Below are 18,415 nucleotides of genomic sequence, written 5' to 3'. Positions count from 1 at the left end.
GCAGCAAACTTGTGGTAAATCATCTTAGAGCATTTGGTCCATTATGCTTCAAGCATGTTCCATATGCAAGAAGAAGAAAGTTATAAGACAAAAGTGAGATTTTGATCCTTGTGGGATATCATGATACAAGTGCTTATAGGTTAGAAAAACCCTATAACAAAAGAATTTTGTATCAGTAAGTATGTAGTGGTGAATGAGGCAAAATCTTGGTATTAGAAGTCTGATTGCAACAGTTTAAAAGAATTTAAGTTCAAGTAATACTAGGTGATGTAGGGAGTGAAGAAGGTGCAAAACCTGCTTCATAACATGAGTTTGTCTAGCAACCTAGACCGCAACAGAGACAGTTCAGATAGATAAATCTCCCATATACATTGCTGGATTTGAGTTGTATCCGAATAGTGATATGACAAATGAAGGTGATCTTTTGCACTTTGCTCTAATGGCAGAAGCCAAGCCAATTGATTATGCAGAAGCATTGAATCAGGAGTTGTGGAGATCTGTTATGGTAAAAGAGTTATAGGCAATTGAGAGAAATGAGACCCGATTTTGAACTGAATTACCCCATGACAAAAGATCGATGGATGCCAAATGGGTATTCAAGATAAACAAAATCATGTTGGATCTATCTCTAAACGCAAGGCTAGATTGGTTGAAAGGTTTGAAACCATAAGATTGGTTATGGCCTTGGCAAATGGAAGAGGGTGGTCCTTGTTTCAACTAGATCTGAAGTTTTCATTTTTAAATGGTTCACTAGAAGAAGATTGTATGTTACACAAGATTAATGAATTTCAAGTTGAATTTCAGTAGAGTTGAATTTCAAGATTAATGAATGCAGTGATGAGGAAGAGAATGTGGACAACACTTTGTACAAACATATAGTAGGCTCTTTGAGATATCTTTGCAACTGCAGACCCGATATCTTCTTTGTTGTTGGATTGATTAGCAGATACATGAATAATCCAAGGAAGGCACATTTCCTTTCTGCAAAAAGGGTGTTGAGATACATTAGAGGAACTTTGAATCATGGAATTTTGTTTCCTAAACAAAATCAGGTGCAAGGTGATTTATTGGCCTATTCAGATTATGATCAATGTGGAGATAGCCTAGATAGAAGGAGCACCAGAGGGTACATTTTGAAGTTTTTGGGAGTACTAATTTCTTAGTGCTTAAAGAAGCAACCAGTTGTAGCTCTATCTAGTTGTGAGGCTGAGCACATTGTTGGTGCATATGCAGCATGCCAAGTTGCATGGCTAGACTAAATTCTCACAGAAATGACGGTCGGAATAGAGAGACCAAAAAAGTTATTCGTGGATAACAAATCAGCCATTAACCTAGCTAATAATCTTGTATCTCATGGCAGGAGTAAACACATAGAAGCTAGATTCCATTTCTTACTGGAGGAGGTGAATAATGGAAGGCTACAAGTACTTCATTGTTCCATTGGAGTTCAAGTGGCAAATATACTTATTAAGTCATTGAAAAGAGATAGACTTAGAAAGTACAAAGTTGAGCTGGGTGTGGTTAATTCATGTACTTGAATTAGGGGGCAATGTTGTAACTAATTCAAGTAGTTATGTTCCTAATTAGGTCTTCTATAAATACATTTTTTTTTCTCTGTAAAACTGGTTAATATATACATACATAGAGAAGTTTCTTTAAAATTTTACCTCTATTTTCTTCTTCCCTTCTCCACTAACATAAAGAACTAAGTATAAAACATAATTTTAATGTATCATGTCAAATGAAAAGTGTCTAGCTTAGCCCACCAAACACAAGTTGAGTGGCTGAATGGATGCAAGCGGTGTTTGTTGTGTACTTCGTTTGATAGACATAAATGTTGTATGTATGCTTTGTATCTGATAAATTTTTTCTTGAACAAAAACAAGTCAGCATACTTAATCTACTAATATTTTGCCTGAACATACAATAAATATACTTTGTTTTACATACATAAACCTTAAACATTTCGTAATACATGTCAAACTAATAAATGTTAATTTTATGCTTGTAGAGAATATACACTTCTTCATTATTTCAAGATAATTTCATAATCGTTCTGTCAACTTCAAGATTTTTCAAAGAACATGCTAAATGAATCTTCACATAGACAAACTTTTCTAGAAAAGGTGGGATGTCAATATTGTAAAATCAACCAACTATACCAAGTCTTACACTTTGCTTGAAGAAGGAAAGAAACTACGTGCATAAGTTTGTTTAGCTTTACCATGCTCCAAAAGGTGTTATCAAAGAAGTAATACATTTAATTTCAAAACTTGGTTAAGAGTATTTAATGTGTTTCATAGCAAGACTCTCTCATGGTTACAAATTTGCAAGGACTCTTCTTCTCAACTCTACATTAAAGAAAATCCACGTGAAGAAAAAAGAATGACGAAACCCTTGCAAAAAGAACGTGCACAAGCTTTGTTTTTCTTAAGCTTTCCTAGGCTTTGTATTTCATCGCCATAACTGTTTATAAGAGTGTTTGTTAAACATTTTCTGACTAGCAACTCTATGATCTATTAAATCACTTTCTTTATAAAAGTTCAACCAACAGTGGTTGGGTCTAAAGAATATTAAATCATCAAATTGTCACTTGCACCTAACAATAATGGTCTTTCATTACTCTGCCAGCCAACCTATGCATGTTCCTTAAAGAACTAAAATTCATGAATAATTAAATAAATTATTAAGCTGCTTAATCTTAATAATATTCAACAACTATTTTATCCGCTAAAAATGCTCTTCAGAAAAAAAAAAGTGCTATTCTCAATAGATGTACGCGTAGATGAAAATGAGGCATTACATAATGGAAAACTCGGTTTAAAATTTAGTGGTTAAATAAAATACATTTATGGAGAAAACAACAAAGAATATTGAGGTTTATAATTTTGGAAAACCTGATTCTCAAAACAAATAAAAAAGTGTGATGTCGGTATGTTGAGTGAAGACACGTCAAACATAATAGTTGATGAGTGAGGGTGACACTGGAACTTGTTGAGCACCATTAATGAAGAAGCTTTTATATAAACACCTCCGCACGACTGAAATCTATATAAAAAAACCCGTAATAGTAACAAAAACCATCACCAACTCAGCAGGGCAGGTGCAAACCCTTAACATATCATTCAGCATTGGCACAATTTAAAAAATTGATCTATCGAAGATTCTCAAAAGTCAACTCAGCCAGCAACTTTTCTAGTAAAACGTCTCTCAGTTGTTGGATTTTGTTGTCCGGACCTGAGTACGAAGTTTCCAGATTCAGATATATAATTCACTCCCGCCTTCATTGCAGGCGATGGACGGTTTTGTCCCATGGACTGTCTACGGGTACCGATGGACATATTCGATAACTTTTCAGCGGTTTCTGAAACCCCGCGTACAGTCCTCCCCTTGTTCATAGAAGCTGCCAAACACATTATTACGATTCAAAATCTGCTTTAAATCAAAGTAGTTATTAGAGTATTTAAAGCCTTACTCGGGCTGTCTTTTCCTGGAATTCGATATTTTGATTGTTGAGTAGTCTTCAATGACTTCTTGTTCTTATCCTTCAGAACAAACAAAAGAATTTTAGAACAACAAATAAGTCCAATATTGTAACACCAAAAAGGAGCAAAGGCCAAAGAGGAGTCAGATTTGTGTGAGATCCTGAACTATCTTGATGCATAGCCCCACATATTCAAAGAGTGAATAGGTATGGGTTGGCAATAAGATATTCAACAAGTAAAAGGCATGGGTGGGAACCAGAGATTCAATGAGTAAAAGGACATGGGTAGGTAGGGCATGAGTTAGTAAGCACAATGGGAAAGGACAGAAGTAGAAAGACAGAACAACTCACCTCGGTTGCCAAATCCAGCTTCCGTTGCACACCTGTAATGTTCAGAAATAAATGAGTTCCATGCTCTTTGCACATGTGAAACACAGCATGCCACTAAAAAGAGGGCCTATTTTCTCCACTTTTCAAGAAAATAAAAAATCTCAGCTGCAACTAGAATTTCATTGCTTCGAGACTGTAAAGAAATAAATAGAAACTATATATTCAAAAGAGCATGACTTTTGTTTGAATAGAAGATCAAATACGTGGAATGTAAGTTTAGTTGGTGGTACATTTGACTTGAACTTATGTGAGAACTGGAGATCATACCATACCAAATATAGCGTACAAATATCAAGTCTATATCACACAAAATGATAGGGAAATAGGAGGCACTAGAATTTAAAGAAGATGAAAAAAATGGAGTAATGCATCACGGTGTCGTGTAATAGAAATGTACCACCCAAGTTTAAGGAAAAAAATTTAGTACAGTATGACTTGAAATGTTTGTACAGGACAGAATGCTAAGTAGAAAACCCAACAATGAGAAAAGGTCAACATAAAAAAATATTACGATAGATAAGTGGACACAGCACAGGACTGGATTAGGAATAACATCGGAAAGCAAGTACATAATCTCCACCGATAGGTATGATAAAATATAGAATAGTCTAACAATTAGTGGAGTGAGGGAGACAGAAAAGTCAACAGGCCAGACCATTGAAGTTTTAGATTTTCATCTATAAAAGTAATTTACAATAGGACTAAGTTTATCCATTCAAGGAAAAGGCTATTGATGGTTATTACTTTGTTTCCATTATTGAGATATAAAGTAGCAATTAACCAATGTAGTAATATCTTATGGAGATTTCGCACAGAACACCAACAGATATTTCTAACCATAATGAATAATAATGATTCAGATCTACAGATGAATGGACAACACAATACGAGACAATTAGGTATAACATCGGAAAGTAAGTTGGGATAAGCAAGCCCATAATCTACAACAAGGAGAATGATAGAACATAGAATAGTCTAATAATCAGAGAAGGAGGGAGGGACACAAAAGTGCCAATAGGCCAGAGCATTGAAGATTTAGATTAATAAAAGTAATTTACAATAGAACTATGTTTTATCCATTCTAGTAAAAGGATATTGATGGTTATTACTTTGTTTTCGTTGTTGAGATATAAAGAATTAGCAATTTAAACAATGTAGTAATATCTGATGGAGATTTCCCAGCTTAAGCACCAACAGATATTTCTAACTAACAAATAATTATACGACCCAGATCTACAAAAGCTGCAATAAAAAAATGCAGCAAGTATTAAACCTAAATATGGCTGAAACCATTTATATCACCTGAAGCTATAGAAGCATGTAATTTTGGGGAAGAAAAATTGTTTGTGAATTTTGTATTAGGCAAAGCACTAGAGTATCTCTTGAGTCCCTGCCGGTCCAGTGAACCCCTGGTTCCAGCTGCAACAAAATAAACAACAAGGAGTTTGGTATCCCTTCCAATTGAAGCATAAGCCATTCCTTAGAAGACAATATAAATTAAACTACACACCAGATGGAGGAGTTCTCGCCACAGCTCTAGTGCGAAGGGATGGAGGGATGTAAAAGCAACTCTAAACAAATCAAAAAGCAAAAATATTTAAAGCCTAATTACAGAAGTTAACATATAGTTCGTGTGATTAAAAGATATAAAAATTTTACTACAAAACTCATCCAAAGTAAGGATTTATTAAAAGATAACCTGAAAGAAAGGATGTTGAAGAGCCTCTGACGCTGTTGGTCTCTTGCAGGGATCCCATGAACAAAGTGACTACAAAAATGCAATGCAAACAGAAAATGAATACATGGCACTCCGTTAGCTAAAAAATGGGGCCAAGACTAAACTACTGTGTAATAAAAGTAAAAGTACTCACGCTAACAAGGCTAATTGCACCATCACTTCTGGATGGGATCAGAGCAGAGAGATGTACACCAGCATGCTGCAGAATTTAAACATAAGGAACTATTTAAGGAAGAAAATATTGATCTTAAAATACATAATATCAAAAGACAACAGTTTAAGGGGATAAAAGGACTAAATTAAAGACTTTTGAAATTATCCAGCACACAAAAAACAGATAAAATAGCACATATTTAATTGTTTCACATCTCACAACTTGCGTAATAATTGGTATCTAGTACTCTCAAAGCAAAACCTAAAAAGAGAAACGGCAAAAGTAGGAAAAGAACCTGTGGAAACTGATAGTTGATATCCCTCGCAAGCTTGAGTCCATCTGCCCAAGATTCAGTTGTGGGACTACCTATTACACTGCATATTTTGTAGATCTCATCTGCTTCACTGCGTGTACAGAAATAATGGAACATGTTAATTCAAAGCCCAATCGGTAAACTTGATGCTGTAGAGGAGTATGTTACTAATTATATATGTTATGCCATAAACTAATGACAATTTGAAACCAAATAATTTGCAAAGAAGTATTCAGTCATGCACTTCGAACCAAGTATCACAGATTTGCGAATTCCCTAATAAAGATCGATTAGCTATATCTAACTAAAAATATCATCATATGGGAAGTTTCATGAGTGGAGAGAAGTTAATACCTAGTACCAGGGAATAGAGGACGTAGAGTGAACAACTCAGCCATAATAGCACCCATTGCCCACATATCTACAAGATGGAAAAAAATCCATAAATGTATGGTTCTTGACACTTAAGAAATGTATTGTCTAGACTTTAGACCATAATATTTGATAAAACATAAGTCACCATAAATGACAGTTACTCAAATCAGAAACTTACCGACTTTAGATCCATATAAATGGGACTGAAGTAGGACTTCAGGGGCACGATACCTAATCAGAAGTCATAATAACACTATTAAATTAAATGCATATGAAATAGTGTATTATACATTTACAACAATAAAGTATTGAGTTGAAAAAACATACCACCGTGTGGAGACATACTCAGTATAGGGTGGTTGTGAACTGATCTCTCGGGCTAGGCCAAAATCAGCAATCTTGATGACATCCTTAGTGACCAGCAAGTTCTCTGCAAAAAGAAGTAATAGATATATGTAAATCTTAATGTGTCATGATATTCAATTCAATTATCCAGCAAGCTGCATTTAAAAAATATTATTAAAATAGATAACAAAATGGAAAAAGTTAGCAAGAAGAGAATAAAATTCTAACGTTATATCCATTCCAAGCTGTATAATATACACGGAACCCTATTAACATCATGCTACATACTAACACATTGGTATCATATGATAATTAAGTACCTGGCTTCAGATCACGGTGAAAGTATCCACGCTGGTGCATGTAAGCTAAACCTTGGAAAACTTGAAAACACCAATTTCTAACATCATTTTCAGAAAACAGTTTTTCCCTGTTTTTCATTTGTTGGTACAGGTTGTATTCCTACATTACCCAATATTGACTGAAAACAATTAGTATTAGGCTTTACATCAGCCACCAATATGCCACAAAATCCAGCCACTCACCATATACTCAAAAACAAGGCACAGAGTGTCACATTCTCTAATAACTTCCTTCAGCTTCACAATATTTGGATGGTTCATTTTTCGCAATGACTGCCATAGGAGAAATAAGAGAATAAATATATGGAGAATAAAACTAAGGAAAGATAAAAAAAAAAGGATGTGATACCTTGACTTCTCTCAAGTTTACACACTCCTCCCAAGAGTAATATTTCTTCTTCATTTTCTTTATTGCAACCTGGAATTTTATGACAGATTAGATGAAACAAACACAATGCAACTTCATATATCATTCTACTCAAAACATACTTACAACTTCACCAGTTTGCTTATTAATGGCTCTCCAAACACTCCCAAATGTTCCATCACCAACTTCCTTAATTAACTTGTACCTGTGTTCAAGGAAAGGAGAAAAAAATTGAAGATATTAAACAGTTCAAAAGAGGGAATAACAACTTCTGGTTTCAGAAACAAATACTCACCTCTCCATTTTCCCAAAGAACCCAAAGCAGCTCTTATTCAAAAAGAAATGGCAAACAAGATAAAGATAGATGGCATTTATCCCTAGCAAACAATGCCAATAAAAAGGTACAAAATGTTGACAGATATTCGATGGTCCGGAAAAGTTCACTGTCAATTCACTGTCATGGCAATGATATAAAAAACAAAAATTGTTTATGCAAGGGCAGCATAGCCTTATTGATTAATAGACCCACAGCTTTGTAGCGGTAGCAAGATGCATGCGATAGAATCAAACAAGTCCTGGAGAACTTATTTACATAGTTTCAGAATGATTGATCAAAGCACCATTCATCTTCTGCTAAACTCATCACGACCCAAGGCTTGAGGACTTCAATAATAGCCACTTCATCTAATCTACATAGTTTCGGAATTGTCAGGTAAAAAATATTTTGTGGCCACCAATATCCATTAGAAACAACAACACATCAATTGTAAATAAGTGCTGTCTACACTTCTTCAACACAATTGCTTATCTAATACTTGAGAAGCAGGCATCCAAAATTCACACATTAATCCATATACTTCGGGCCTGTAAAACAAAGATAAGGTTAAGTTAAAAATTAGTAGGTTAAAACAGGTGAAGGTGGTTATAAACAACTGTTCCCTGATGAATCACTTATCCCAGAAGTAGATTTTACAGAATGTTTCAACAGGATATTGGGTTACTAGTGCACTGTCAAAGGAACACTTATTAAGAAAGACCATTTTTTAAAGGTTTCAGCCAAAGACAAATAAGTTCTTACTCGTATGTGTTCCCCAAACACGCCGCACTGGTCTCAGATGAAACAAGCATTGAGTACACTGTGGCGATCATTAACGCAGAACAAAAGGCTAGGTGCAATTGACAAAAGAAACAAGAATAAAATCTCTATGGATGAAGAATTGGCGGTCAAGCAATTCTTGGGATAAAAGCAACCAATACTGGAAGCAACTTGGCAAGATACAAATTCTTTCCATGTCTCAAAAAATGTACCAGGAACCTCAAGATTCAAATCAAGATCACCCTGCAATTATAGAACATGAGAAAACATCTGATTAGATTAATAATCTACATATGCAAATGGCCGACAAAAATAGAAATCTCAACAAAAACAGAAATGGCAGGGGATGTGATAGACTTCAATGTTATATGAAAATCAAAATCTAAAAGTGTGTATCATCAATGCCAAATTAAACATTTTTCCTTTTTAATTCTAATTTGTTGCTAAAGGTTAAAATTTGAAATCCAACAGATATTTCAATTTTTCCAGTGGTAGAAAAGTCACCAGACTAATAAGCCATTATATCAACTAAAAACTAAAATTATGTACAAAAATACAATCAAACAAATTGCAATGGAGAGAACAAACATTACTAATTTGCAAGTCCCAAATTCAATTATGATTACAGGCCGAATGTAAAATCCATAATTATTTCAAAAACCATTTCCAAACATCCGTACTAGCCAAACAGCTACACTCGAGGCAACATCACATGTCAATTTACCTACAAAACAAACATATCATCCAGGAATTCAAGAGAGCATCAAAATTGAAAATTTTTCACCTAAGAAACAGAACTGAGTTTTCAGTTGCACCTCAAAGACAAACCCACTCCAATATTTAACCCCAATAATAATAATAATAATAATAAGCATCACAAGGATGAGGGATCCAATCATAAGAGCCCTAAACATATGATAAAAACCAATCACATTCTTGGCAAAATCCTACCAACGCACGCAGAACGCAAAGCAAAAGAACAATCAGTACCATTCGAATCAAGCCCCACGAAAAAATCGAGAGAATTGAAGACGCGCCAATTCATCTAGCAAACAATGCGCTCACTAAAACCGACATGAATGAACTTTGACAAGAGAATCAAATATCTAATCGAAACCCTAATTAAGCCATAAAATGCATAAAGAAAACCACACTCAGCCTCCTCTGCAATATCCCACAAGAATGTTCAATCAATCCCAGAGCATGAAACGAAAGCCATTCTATATCAATAGAGGGGGCATGAATGCAATTAAGTTGGAATCGGATCTGCAAATAATGAAGGGTAGAAGAAGAGAAAAGGAAGAACCTGAAAGAGGACCGTCACGAAGGACGGGAGGAGGTGGAATCCAGAGTTTCCCTCTCTCTCTCTCTCTCTCTGCCACCAAACCCAACGCAATGCCAATAAAGTCAAACTTTCCGATAATTCCTACCCTCTCTTGTTTTTTTTTTCTCTTCTCTTCCACCAAACTCTCTCTATTCTCTACAGTAAACAACACTCCAATTTTGTAAATTTTAAATTAAGCAATCTTATCAGATTAGGAGAATTTATTATTCAAAATATTTGTGTCCATAAATTTGTGTCGTTACATAATAAATTTGTATCGTTACATCATAGAAATTTAGTCACGGAAGTTTTCAGTCTCAAATACCATACATCTAATTAAAAATACATTTATTGTTAATTTTTGTATTTCCTTGCCATATTTCTATTTTTTTTTCAAAAATATAAAAGGTAATTAAAGTTTTGTGATTATTTAAAACATTATCTCGTATAAATTTTCATTTCTTGTTTATCATTTATAAATTGAATTGATTTTTATATTTTTTTTATTTTATAATATAATTATTGTGAGATCTTAGAGATCTTAAAAAGTACACAAGTATATTAAATATTTTGAGTAAAAGATAAAACAGTTTGTTTTTATAATTTGAAGAATTTATTTTATTTCAAAATTCTTTTTAAGAAGTAAATATTGGTGAATAATTATTTAATTAGAGAAGGATATTATCAGAGATAGTTAGATATTAGTAGATATTTTTGAATATTATTATATTATTATATTGTTACATATTAAAATATATTTTGAAATATTAGATATAACTATAAATTATTGTTAGATAAGTGAAAATAAAATATAATAGATTTAATTTTTTTGAAGGTCCGTTTTGGTTTAAAAATCTCAATTGTATCTATAGATTTTAAGTTATTCTAATTATATTCTATTTTAAAAATTTGTTTATTTATGTTAAAACATTATTAACAACGTTAATATTAATTGTGTGTTAGCTCAAATTAACTATATGTCACGGGCGTTTTTTCTTTTTTGTCTTACAATTTAAATTGATGTCAGTTAGGAACACATATAACTTCAATTAGTGGAGGTTTATTGGTAGTTGTAATTTAAACTATTTATCATTTTTTTAATTAAATATTAAATATTTTATTAAAAATAGATAACTGAGTAATTGAAAAAACGATAAACAAGGGTGACATATAAATAATATAAAATATATAAAATTAAACAATAAACTAAAAAAATTATAATTAAATTGGCGTTTCAAATTTAAATGAGCTTAATGTTTTATAGATTGTATCCGGTTAATTTAAGAAAATAATTTATTTATTTTGTAAATTTAAAATTTTATAAAGAAAAATTAATTGTTTGAACTGAAAAATAAAATAAAAATGAATGTTTTATGTATTGTATTTGGATGATTTAATTTAATAAATTATTTATTTATTTAATAAATTTAAAATTTCATAAAAAAACGAATTGTTTGGACTAGAAAATTAAAAAAAGAAAATTAATTTAGAGATAATTAAAATAGAGAAATTTGAAATCCATTAGAAAAAGTAAAAAAATTCAAATTGGATCATTGTAATAACTTTTCATATATATATATATATATTAAAAAAATTAAATTGATAATTTTTGTTTGAATATTTAAATTTGAATGATATTTTTATAAATTTAAAGTCTAAATTTTATATTTTAAAATAAATATTTTATCTTAAAAAAATACATTATTCAAACAAGAAAATTAAGATGTAAGATAGTTTATTTATTTTATTCAAATAAAATATTTAGAAAATAACGAAAATCTAATTACAAATAATTCAAATATAATAAATTTTAATTAATTCTTTAAAATTATAACAATTTCTTATCCTAATACAATATTAATATTTCTATGAAAATTATTCAAGGGTCCAATATGTTAATTAAGATATAATGCACATATATGATACATATATCGTATAAGACATATATTTCATACGTCGATACGTTTATTTTAAAATGCTAGGATATGATACATGATAGATATGTGATATATAAATATTAAAAAATGTACAATAATTCTTAAAAACATAATAAATATATGATTGTTATTATGTTAATCCAAATTAAAACTATATGTACTAAAGTTGTCAACATAAAGAATATAAATTATTGTCATCATAAAAGTATCCCTACAAGAAAACTCTCAAATAATTACCAATCTTAGTAACAAAAAATATGTTAAATACCAATTTTATAACTAGAGACCAATTATTTTAGTAGCCAAAACCTTGATAGTTAACATCAGTGACAAATTTAGAAACCAATTATTGTGGTCAAAACCTTTGTAGATAATTAGTGACCAGTTTAGAAACAAATTCATAATAAAAATGATTTTAATTATCAATTTAAAATCTAATTATTTGAAACTATTTATTTACCAATATTTTTTAGTTTTTAAATTGGCAAATAAATTAGTCATTCTACAGTGACTAATTATTTTTTGTCACTAAATTGACCATCATTCAAAACATTTCTTGTACAACTTTATAAATTAGATATTTGATTAATAAATATCAATAAAGTATCCTAAAGTATCGGATACATACACATGTCGAACACAAATATGTAACCTAAGTTAAAGTAAGGTACATCATATTCAAATATATCACTAATTAGGGAAATTTGTAATTCTGGGTCACTTTGACCAAGAATTTGTAAAAAATGGTCGTTTGAAATTTTATTTGTAAAAGTGGGTCGTGTCGTCAGGGGAGAGGACGACTTTAAAGGTGAAGTCGTCATCCCAAAGGCCGATTTTCTTTTTTTTTTAAATGAAGTCGTCTGGCTGGAGGCCGATTTTTGGTTTGGTGTTGGTGAAGTCGTCTTTGCAGATGACGACTTCATTTTAGTTTTTTTTTTAACAGTAAATGATAATAAATTGAAATAAAAATAAAAATAAACATTAATATATTTTTAAAATGATTAAAAATTAAAATACAATAATTTAGTAACTTGAAAATAATGAAACAGTCATCTATGTCCTCCGGTTCCAAATGTTGGTCTTCTTCTGGGTCTGTTGGGACGTCTTAGTGGTTGTTGTTGTGGTTCATCATCTTCATCTTGATGACTTTGGACATTTTGAGGAATTTGTGGTGATTAGGAAGGCATTGGCGGAGGATAGAATGACATTGATGATGAAGATCCTGGATAATAGGCAGATGGTGGTGCCATGGTTGTGGTTCCAAACATATGTGATGGACCAGCACCATAAGTTGACTGATGCTGGAAAAAACCGTATGAGGAAGGGACGTGTTAGAATAAGGTGTTTGATGGGTTGCCAAATTGAGGATGTGAATGTTCAAACATTTGACCTTGACCCATAGGGGACTGTCCGAAAAAGGGTTGGTGATGATGCATGAAATCTGGAGAAGACCCAACATGGGTAGTGTAGGGTTGTGAAGCAGGCTGAGAAGGTTCTTGTGATATGTCGTACTGTAAAATAAATAACACGGTTATTGGCATGAATAAGTATGTATGATAAACAAATGTACTACAAATGTATTATAAATAACCTCATCGTCGGAAGATTCTGACGGAGATATATAGCGGATAGTGTGGTTGATGTACCACTACATATACGGTGTTTCATCACGCAAATGACCGTTTTCGCTGAACGGTGTACCTTGAATGATCTGATTTTGTCGATCATTCCAAATTGCAATCCATTGATGATGATGTGCCACCCAATCTCTGTCGTTTCTCCCCCTCAAGTCATCCCTTTGAACTTGATCTAGGTTAACCGGCTCAGGCGGAATGTTTTGTCTTAAACCAAATTGACGCATCACCCTATCCGCCTGATGGATTTCTACTGTCGCGAACCAAATTATTAGTACTATTGCTCTGGACACCGGAGGGATGTCAACCACAATCAATCGACTAACTTCGGGTTGAATGTAAGGCCTCCACAAGAACTGAAACCAAATTGTAGACATTAGTTTTAAACTTTTAAAAATAAAAAACCTGCAATTACCTTAAGTATTACCTGTCTTGTACGTATTTGATCAAATCTCAACCGAAAATCAGTAACTGAAATTGAAGCTGGATTTATCTGATGCGTTACGTTCATCCACCTAAATAAAAATTTTGCAATTTAAAGTTAGTTAAATGACAAGAAAAAAAATAATTTAAAAGTTAGCTTTCTACCTTCTACAGACAGGGAAACCATCCCCATCAGCCACCTCCTGATCACTTAAAGGTTGAAGTGGTGGGGCTATAGAAGTAATCCTTTCCCAAGCCCAACATTGTAACAAAATCATGCATCCACCAATATTTTCTTGGCATAGGTGAATGCCATGATCTAGGCAACGATATAGACAAACCAAGACTGCAGAGCCCCAACTATAATTTCTGATGACATCCAAGTCAGCTAGCCTAAGTAGATACATGACATGTACCCTAGTTGCAGACGTGTCTGGCATTAAAATGCTTCCAATCAATGTGAGAATGTACGCTCTCGCATATTGAGCAATAACCTCATTGTTTGCATTGGGTGGAAGCTGTTGGAAAGTAGTGTTTAACCAAGATACTCAAATTGAGTTCCCCCTTATCACCGTCGGTGGTGGAATGACACCTAGATGTTCATGAAAGGTGGCGAATATGTCGTCAACCGTAGTGGGACCAATTACCACATCTTCGTCTATCGGTAGGCCAAGGAGGACGGCTACATCTTCTAGTGTCACGGTGGTTTCTCCATGGGGGAAGTGAAAGGTGTGAGTTTCTGATCTCCATCTTTCTAATAAAGAACTGATGAGGAAGTGGTTGACATCCATGTCTGGGATGTACAAGGCGTGTCCGAATCCAGCTTGATGCATTAAATTTATGACACGGGGATCAAGTATGTCTTGGTTGTTTAGTATCCAAACTCTAGCTATTCTCGGTCTAAGAACTCGTTCTCGTCCTTCCCATAAGTCGTGAGTGATATGCTCATGCTGAAGCCGGAGTAGTGACATATCTTGAGGTAGGCGTCCATTTCGTGTCATGCTAAATTAGAAATAGTAAATAAAAATTAGAATCTAAGTGTGCAAATTAATTAAAAAAAATTATTAAATCATACTTGAACCTTGAAAATAGAAGCTATCAAAGAAGTGATGAAGTATTCAACACTCTCCCACTGCGCACAAACTTCAAATAATTCTCTCCCAATCTAAGCACAACACACAAACCGAAATTGATGCATATGGATGCAACTTGAAGGTATTTAAACCAATGCCTTGATTCCTCACGTGAATGCACAACAGCTGTCCATCAATCCTTCAATATTTTCGTGCAATGTGGTTGAGAGCATGCATTCAGAAAAGGCATTTAAAGCTGCCAACACTTTAGACCAGTGCATGTAAAAATTGGACTATGCATGGCATAGAGAGTAGGAGGAATCTCTGAATTCCACTATTTCCCTGAATTCATGGCTTGGAAGTGGTGCAGTGAGGGGATCCACACATCACGGGCACGGTCAACCACGAAATAAATGCGCGCAGATTCGCGCACGTGATGGTGTCAGGGTCTTGGACAGTGAAGTCGTCATCAGTGCGGATGACAACCAAAGTGAAGTCGTCACTGACGCGGATGAATTTCAATTAATGTCATCATTGGTGCGAACGACTTTCAATTAATGTCGCCAGGCCGCCTGACGGTTTCTATACTGTTCATTTAATGAAGTCGCTGGCTTTTATTAATAAAGTCATTGCCATTAATGCGGCTTTTGTGTATCAACAAGGGTTATTTATTAAGAAACAGTGTCATTAATGACGTTTGTGTGCATTAAAATAGGTTATTTAATATGGTTGACCGTTGCCATTAATATCGGCTTCTCTGCACACGATTTAAACACCACATTCTTGTTGAAGTCTTATATTTTTTTCTCCCCTTATTATTTTTGACCCTACAAAATTTTCACTTTTCACCAAATTTGCACAGAAATGGCCGGACAAAGTCAATATCCAGATATTTTGTCTGATTTTAGTGAAGATGAGTTGGTTACCAACCAATATACAATGCATACAACAGATCATACTGGCTCATCAAGTCACACCTTAGTTGAAGCTTCAAATCCAATGACCGAAAATTCATTATGTATTGGGATGTCTTTTGACACAAAAGAGTCCACAGTGTCATATATCAAGCAATACCACATCGACAATGGTTATAGATTTGTGGTTGTTGAGAGCAAATCTGAAAAATTCATATGTCGATGTGTCGACCACAAAAAAGGATGCCCGTGGTGTTTACGAGCTGCTTATAGCAAGCGGAGTCTGAATTGGGAGATTAGAAAGATTGACGGAATCCACACTTGTTTGTCAACCATGCAACCTGCAGATCATGTCAATCTTGATTCCAACCAAATTGGTTCTATTGTGATGAACTCTGTAAAGGAAAATCCTTCCATACCTATCAAAAGTTTGATAGTTGAAATCAAGAATCGTTTCAGATATTCAGTTTCATATGACAAAGCTTGGAAGGGTAAGCAAAAAACGCTTGCTAAGGAGTTTGGAGATTAGGAAGAGTCTTATAATGAACTTCCAAGGTGGTATCAAGTTGTACAAGAAAGCAATCCCGGCATAATAATTCAATGCACTGGATCTCCTAGACTTGTTAGTGGCCAACCTGACCCTTCTTGCTATATTACGGAACGCGTATTTTGGTCTTTTGGACCATGCATTCAAGGGTTTAATTATTGCAAGCCAATTATCCAAGTAGATGGCACATTTCTCACAGGAAGATATCAAGGGACATTGCTAATATCACTAGCTCAAGATGGGTCACGTAATATATTCCCTTTGGCCTTCGCGATAGTGGAAGGAGAAACAAAGGAGGCCTTGATATGGTTTGTTCAACTCTTAAGGGAGCACGTTACACCACAATCAAACCTCTGCTTCATAACAGACAGGGGGAAAGGCATATTGGCAACCCTACAATTTGAAGAAGTACAATGGGAAGCAGATGGATTGCAATCAGTATACTGCATACGTCATATTGCTTCCAATTTCAACAAAAAATTCAAGAATCACGAATTGAAAAACCGGTTAAAGAATATGGGTAATAAAATTTTTGTTTCAGTCACCATATTTGATAATTAAATTAACTAATATAATTGCATTTTTACAGCTTACGAGGTCAAACAACCCATATTCGATGCTAAATTGGCGGCTTTGAGATCACATTCACCAGAAGTGGCATCTTGGATCGATAGGATACCACTACAAAAATGGACTCAAGCCTACGATGGGGGTAGTAGATTTGGACACATGACAACAAACCTGGCAGAATGTATGAATTCTGTTTTGAAAAGAGCTCATTCATTACCAATTTGTGCTCTAATTAAGGCAACATTTGAAAGGACCGCAACATGGTTTGTTGAGAGAGGGGTTAAGGCAGACTCCATGTTACGAGCAGGCCACCAGTATCCCAAGGAAATTAATACTATTATTAGAAAAAATCAACAACAAGCGGGAATGTGTCAAGTGCGTTGATACTCACGAGACAATAATGAATTTCAAGTTCAAGAGATGTTTTCTCCACATGATCACCGCCTACCAATGTCTTTTACAGTTAAATTAAATGATTGGTGGTGTGATTGTGGTCATTTTCAAGTTGTTTGACTGCCTTGTCATCACGTAATAGCTGTTTGCTCTTTCTCACATATAGACCTAACCTCATACATCCACCCAGTTTATAGCCTCTACAACATCAACAAAGCATATGAAATACAGTTTCATCCGGTTAGGAATAAAGAATATTGGTCCATATACACCGGACCAAATTTCATTCCAGACCCAAACATGCATCGTAGGGTAAGGGGAAGACCACCAACTAATAGAATCCATAATGAGATGGATGAACCAAATCCAAACAGACGAAACAAATGTTCATATTGTAGAAATGAAGGACATCATAGGGACAATTGTACCTACCGTTAGTAATTTATTACTTTATCCAATTTTCATGTAACTTTTATTATATTATTTTCATTATGTAATTTTTATTATGTCATTTTTATTATGTATTGGTTGCAAATTTTTATTATCTTATTTTTATTATGTAATGTATTTTTTTAAATTAATTTATTATACTAATAAAAGAATCCCAACAAATTAAATATACTATACAAAAAATTTAAAAAATGTAAATGATTGAAAAAACTGAAAATTAAAAATTTATAAAACATAAAATAAAACTGTAACGAAAAAAAAAATCAAAAACTGAAACCGACCTCCTTCCGGACGACTTCATCACGCTACATGCAAAAACCGAACGGAGGCCGGGCGACTTCATTTAAAAAAAAAAGGGGGGGGGGGGAACCGGCCTCTGGGAGGACGACTTCACCTTAATGTCGTCCTCCCACCGGACGACACGACCTACTTTTACAATATTACTTCAAACAAACCCGCCGAGAAGGTGACTCCTTTTTTACAAATTTCCCCACTAATTAATATGGAAAAAAACAAAAACGGAATGTGT

The 18,415-nt window shown here is 33.7% G+C and overlaps 1 protein-coding gene and 1 pseudogene across 2 annotated transcripts; one reads left to right on the top strand and one right to left on the bottom strand.

Moving 5' to 3' along the window:
• Positions 1-2,991: 2,991 nt before the first annotated feature.
• LOC114178195 (cyclin-dependent kinase F-4-like) lies at positions 2,992-10,098 on the bottom strand. 2 transcript variants are annotated; one of them, XM_028063957.2, is made up of 18 exons: positions 9,612-9,859; positions 8,604-8,864; positions 7,821-8,389; positions 7,652-7,730; positions 7,508-7,576; positions 7,342-7,431; positions 7,120-7,258; positions 6,782-6,884; positions 6,633-6,685; positions 6,434-6,500; positions 6,062-6,170; positions 5,746-5,811; positions 5,574-5,642; positions 5,385-5,445; positions 5,177-5,293; positions 3,836-3,867; positions 3,476-3,545; positions 2,992-3,403 (listed from the first exon to the last, which is right to left on the bottom strand). In XM_028063957.2, exons 3-18 carry the CDS (start codon positions 7,826-7,828, stop codon positions 3,180-3,182), a joined length of 1,356 nt encoding a protein of 451 aa, XP_027919758.1. In that variant the 5' UTR covers positions 7,829-8,389; positions 8,604-8,864; positions 9,612-9,859; the 3' UTR covers positions 2,992-3,179. The 2 variants fall into 2 exon arrangements, with proteins under 2 accessions (XP_027919758.1, XP_085527554.1); XM_085671428.1 differs by lacking the exons at positions 7,821-8,389; positions 9,612-9,859 and adding an exon at positions 9,928-10,098.
• A 6,216-nt stretch (positions 10,099-16,314) lies between these two features.
• LOC114175399 (uncharacterized) lies at positions 16,315-17,802 on the top strand (annotated as a pseudogene).
• The last annotated feature ends 613 nt before the right edge of the window (positions 17,803-18,415 follow it).

This window comes from Vigna unguiculata, chromosome 3 (genome assembly GCF_037176805.1).
Source record: "Vigna unguiculata cultivar grain cowpea cultivar isolate G323 ecotype 2 chromosome 3, ASM3717680v1, whole genome shotgun sequence".
Lineage (NCBI taxonomy): Eukaryota > Viridiplantae > Streptophyta > Magnoliopsida > Fabales > Fabaceae > Vigna > Vigna unguiculata.
This window is presented reverse-complemented; position numbering and strand designations above follow the sequence as displayed.

What these genes read in the sequence shown, in the direction of transcription:
- LOC114178195 (XM_085671428.1), bottom strand. Translation starts at nt 8,674, where the DNA reads ATGATCGCCACAGTGTACTCAATGCTTGTTTCATCTGAGACCAGTGCG. An exon ending in ATAAGCAAACTGGTGAAGTT is followed by an intron (nt 7,577 to 7,651) that starts GTAAGTATGTTT and finishes ATAAAATTCCAG; the next exon opens with GTTGCAATAAAGAAAATGAA. An exon ending in ACATGCTTCTATAGCTTCAG is followed by an intron (nt 3,868 to 5,176) that starts GTGATATAAATG and finishes TGAACATTACAG; the next exon opens with GTGTGCAACGGAAGCTGGAT.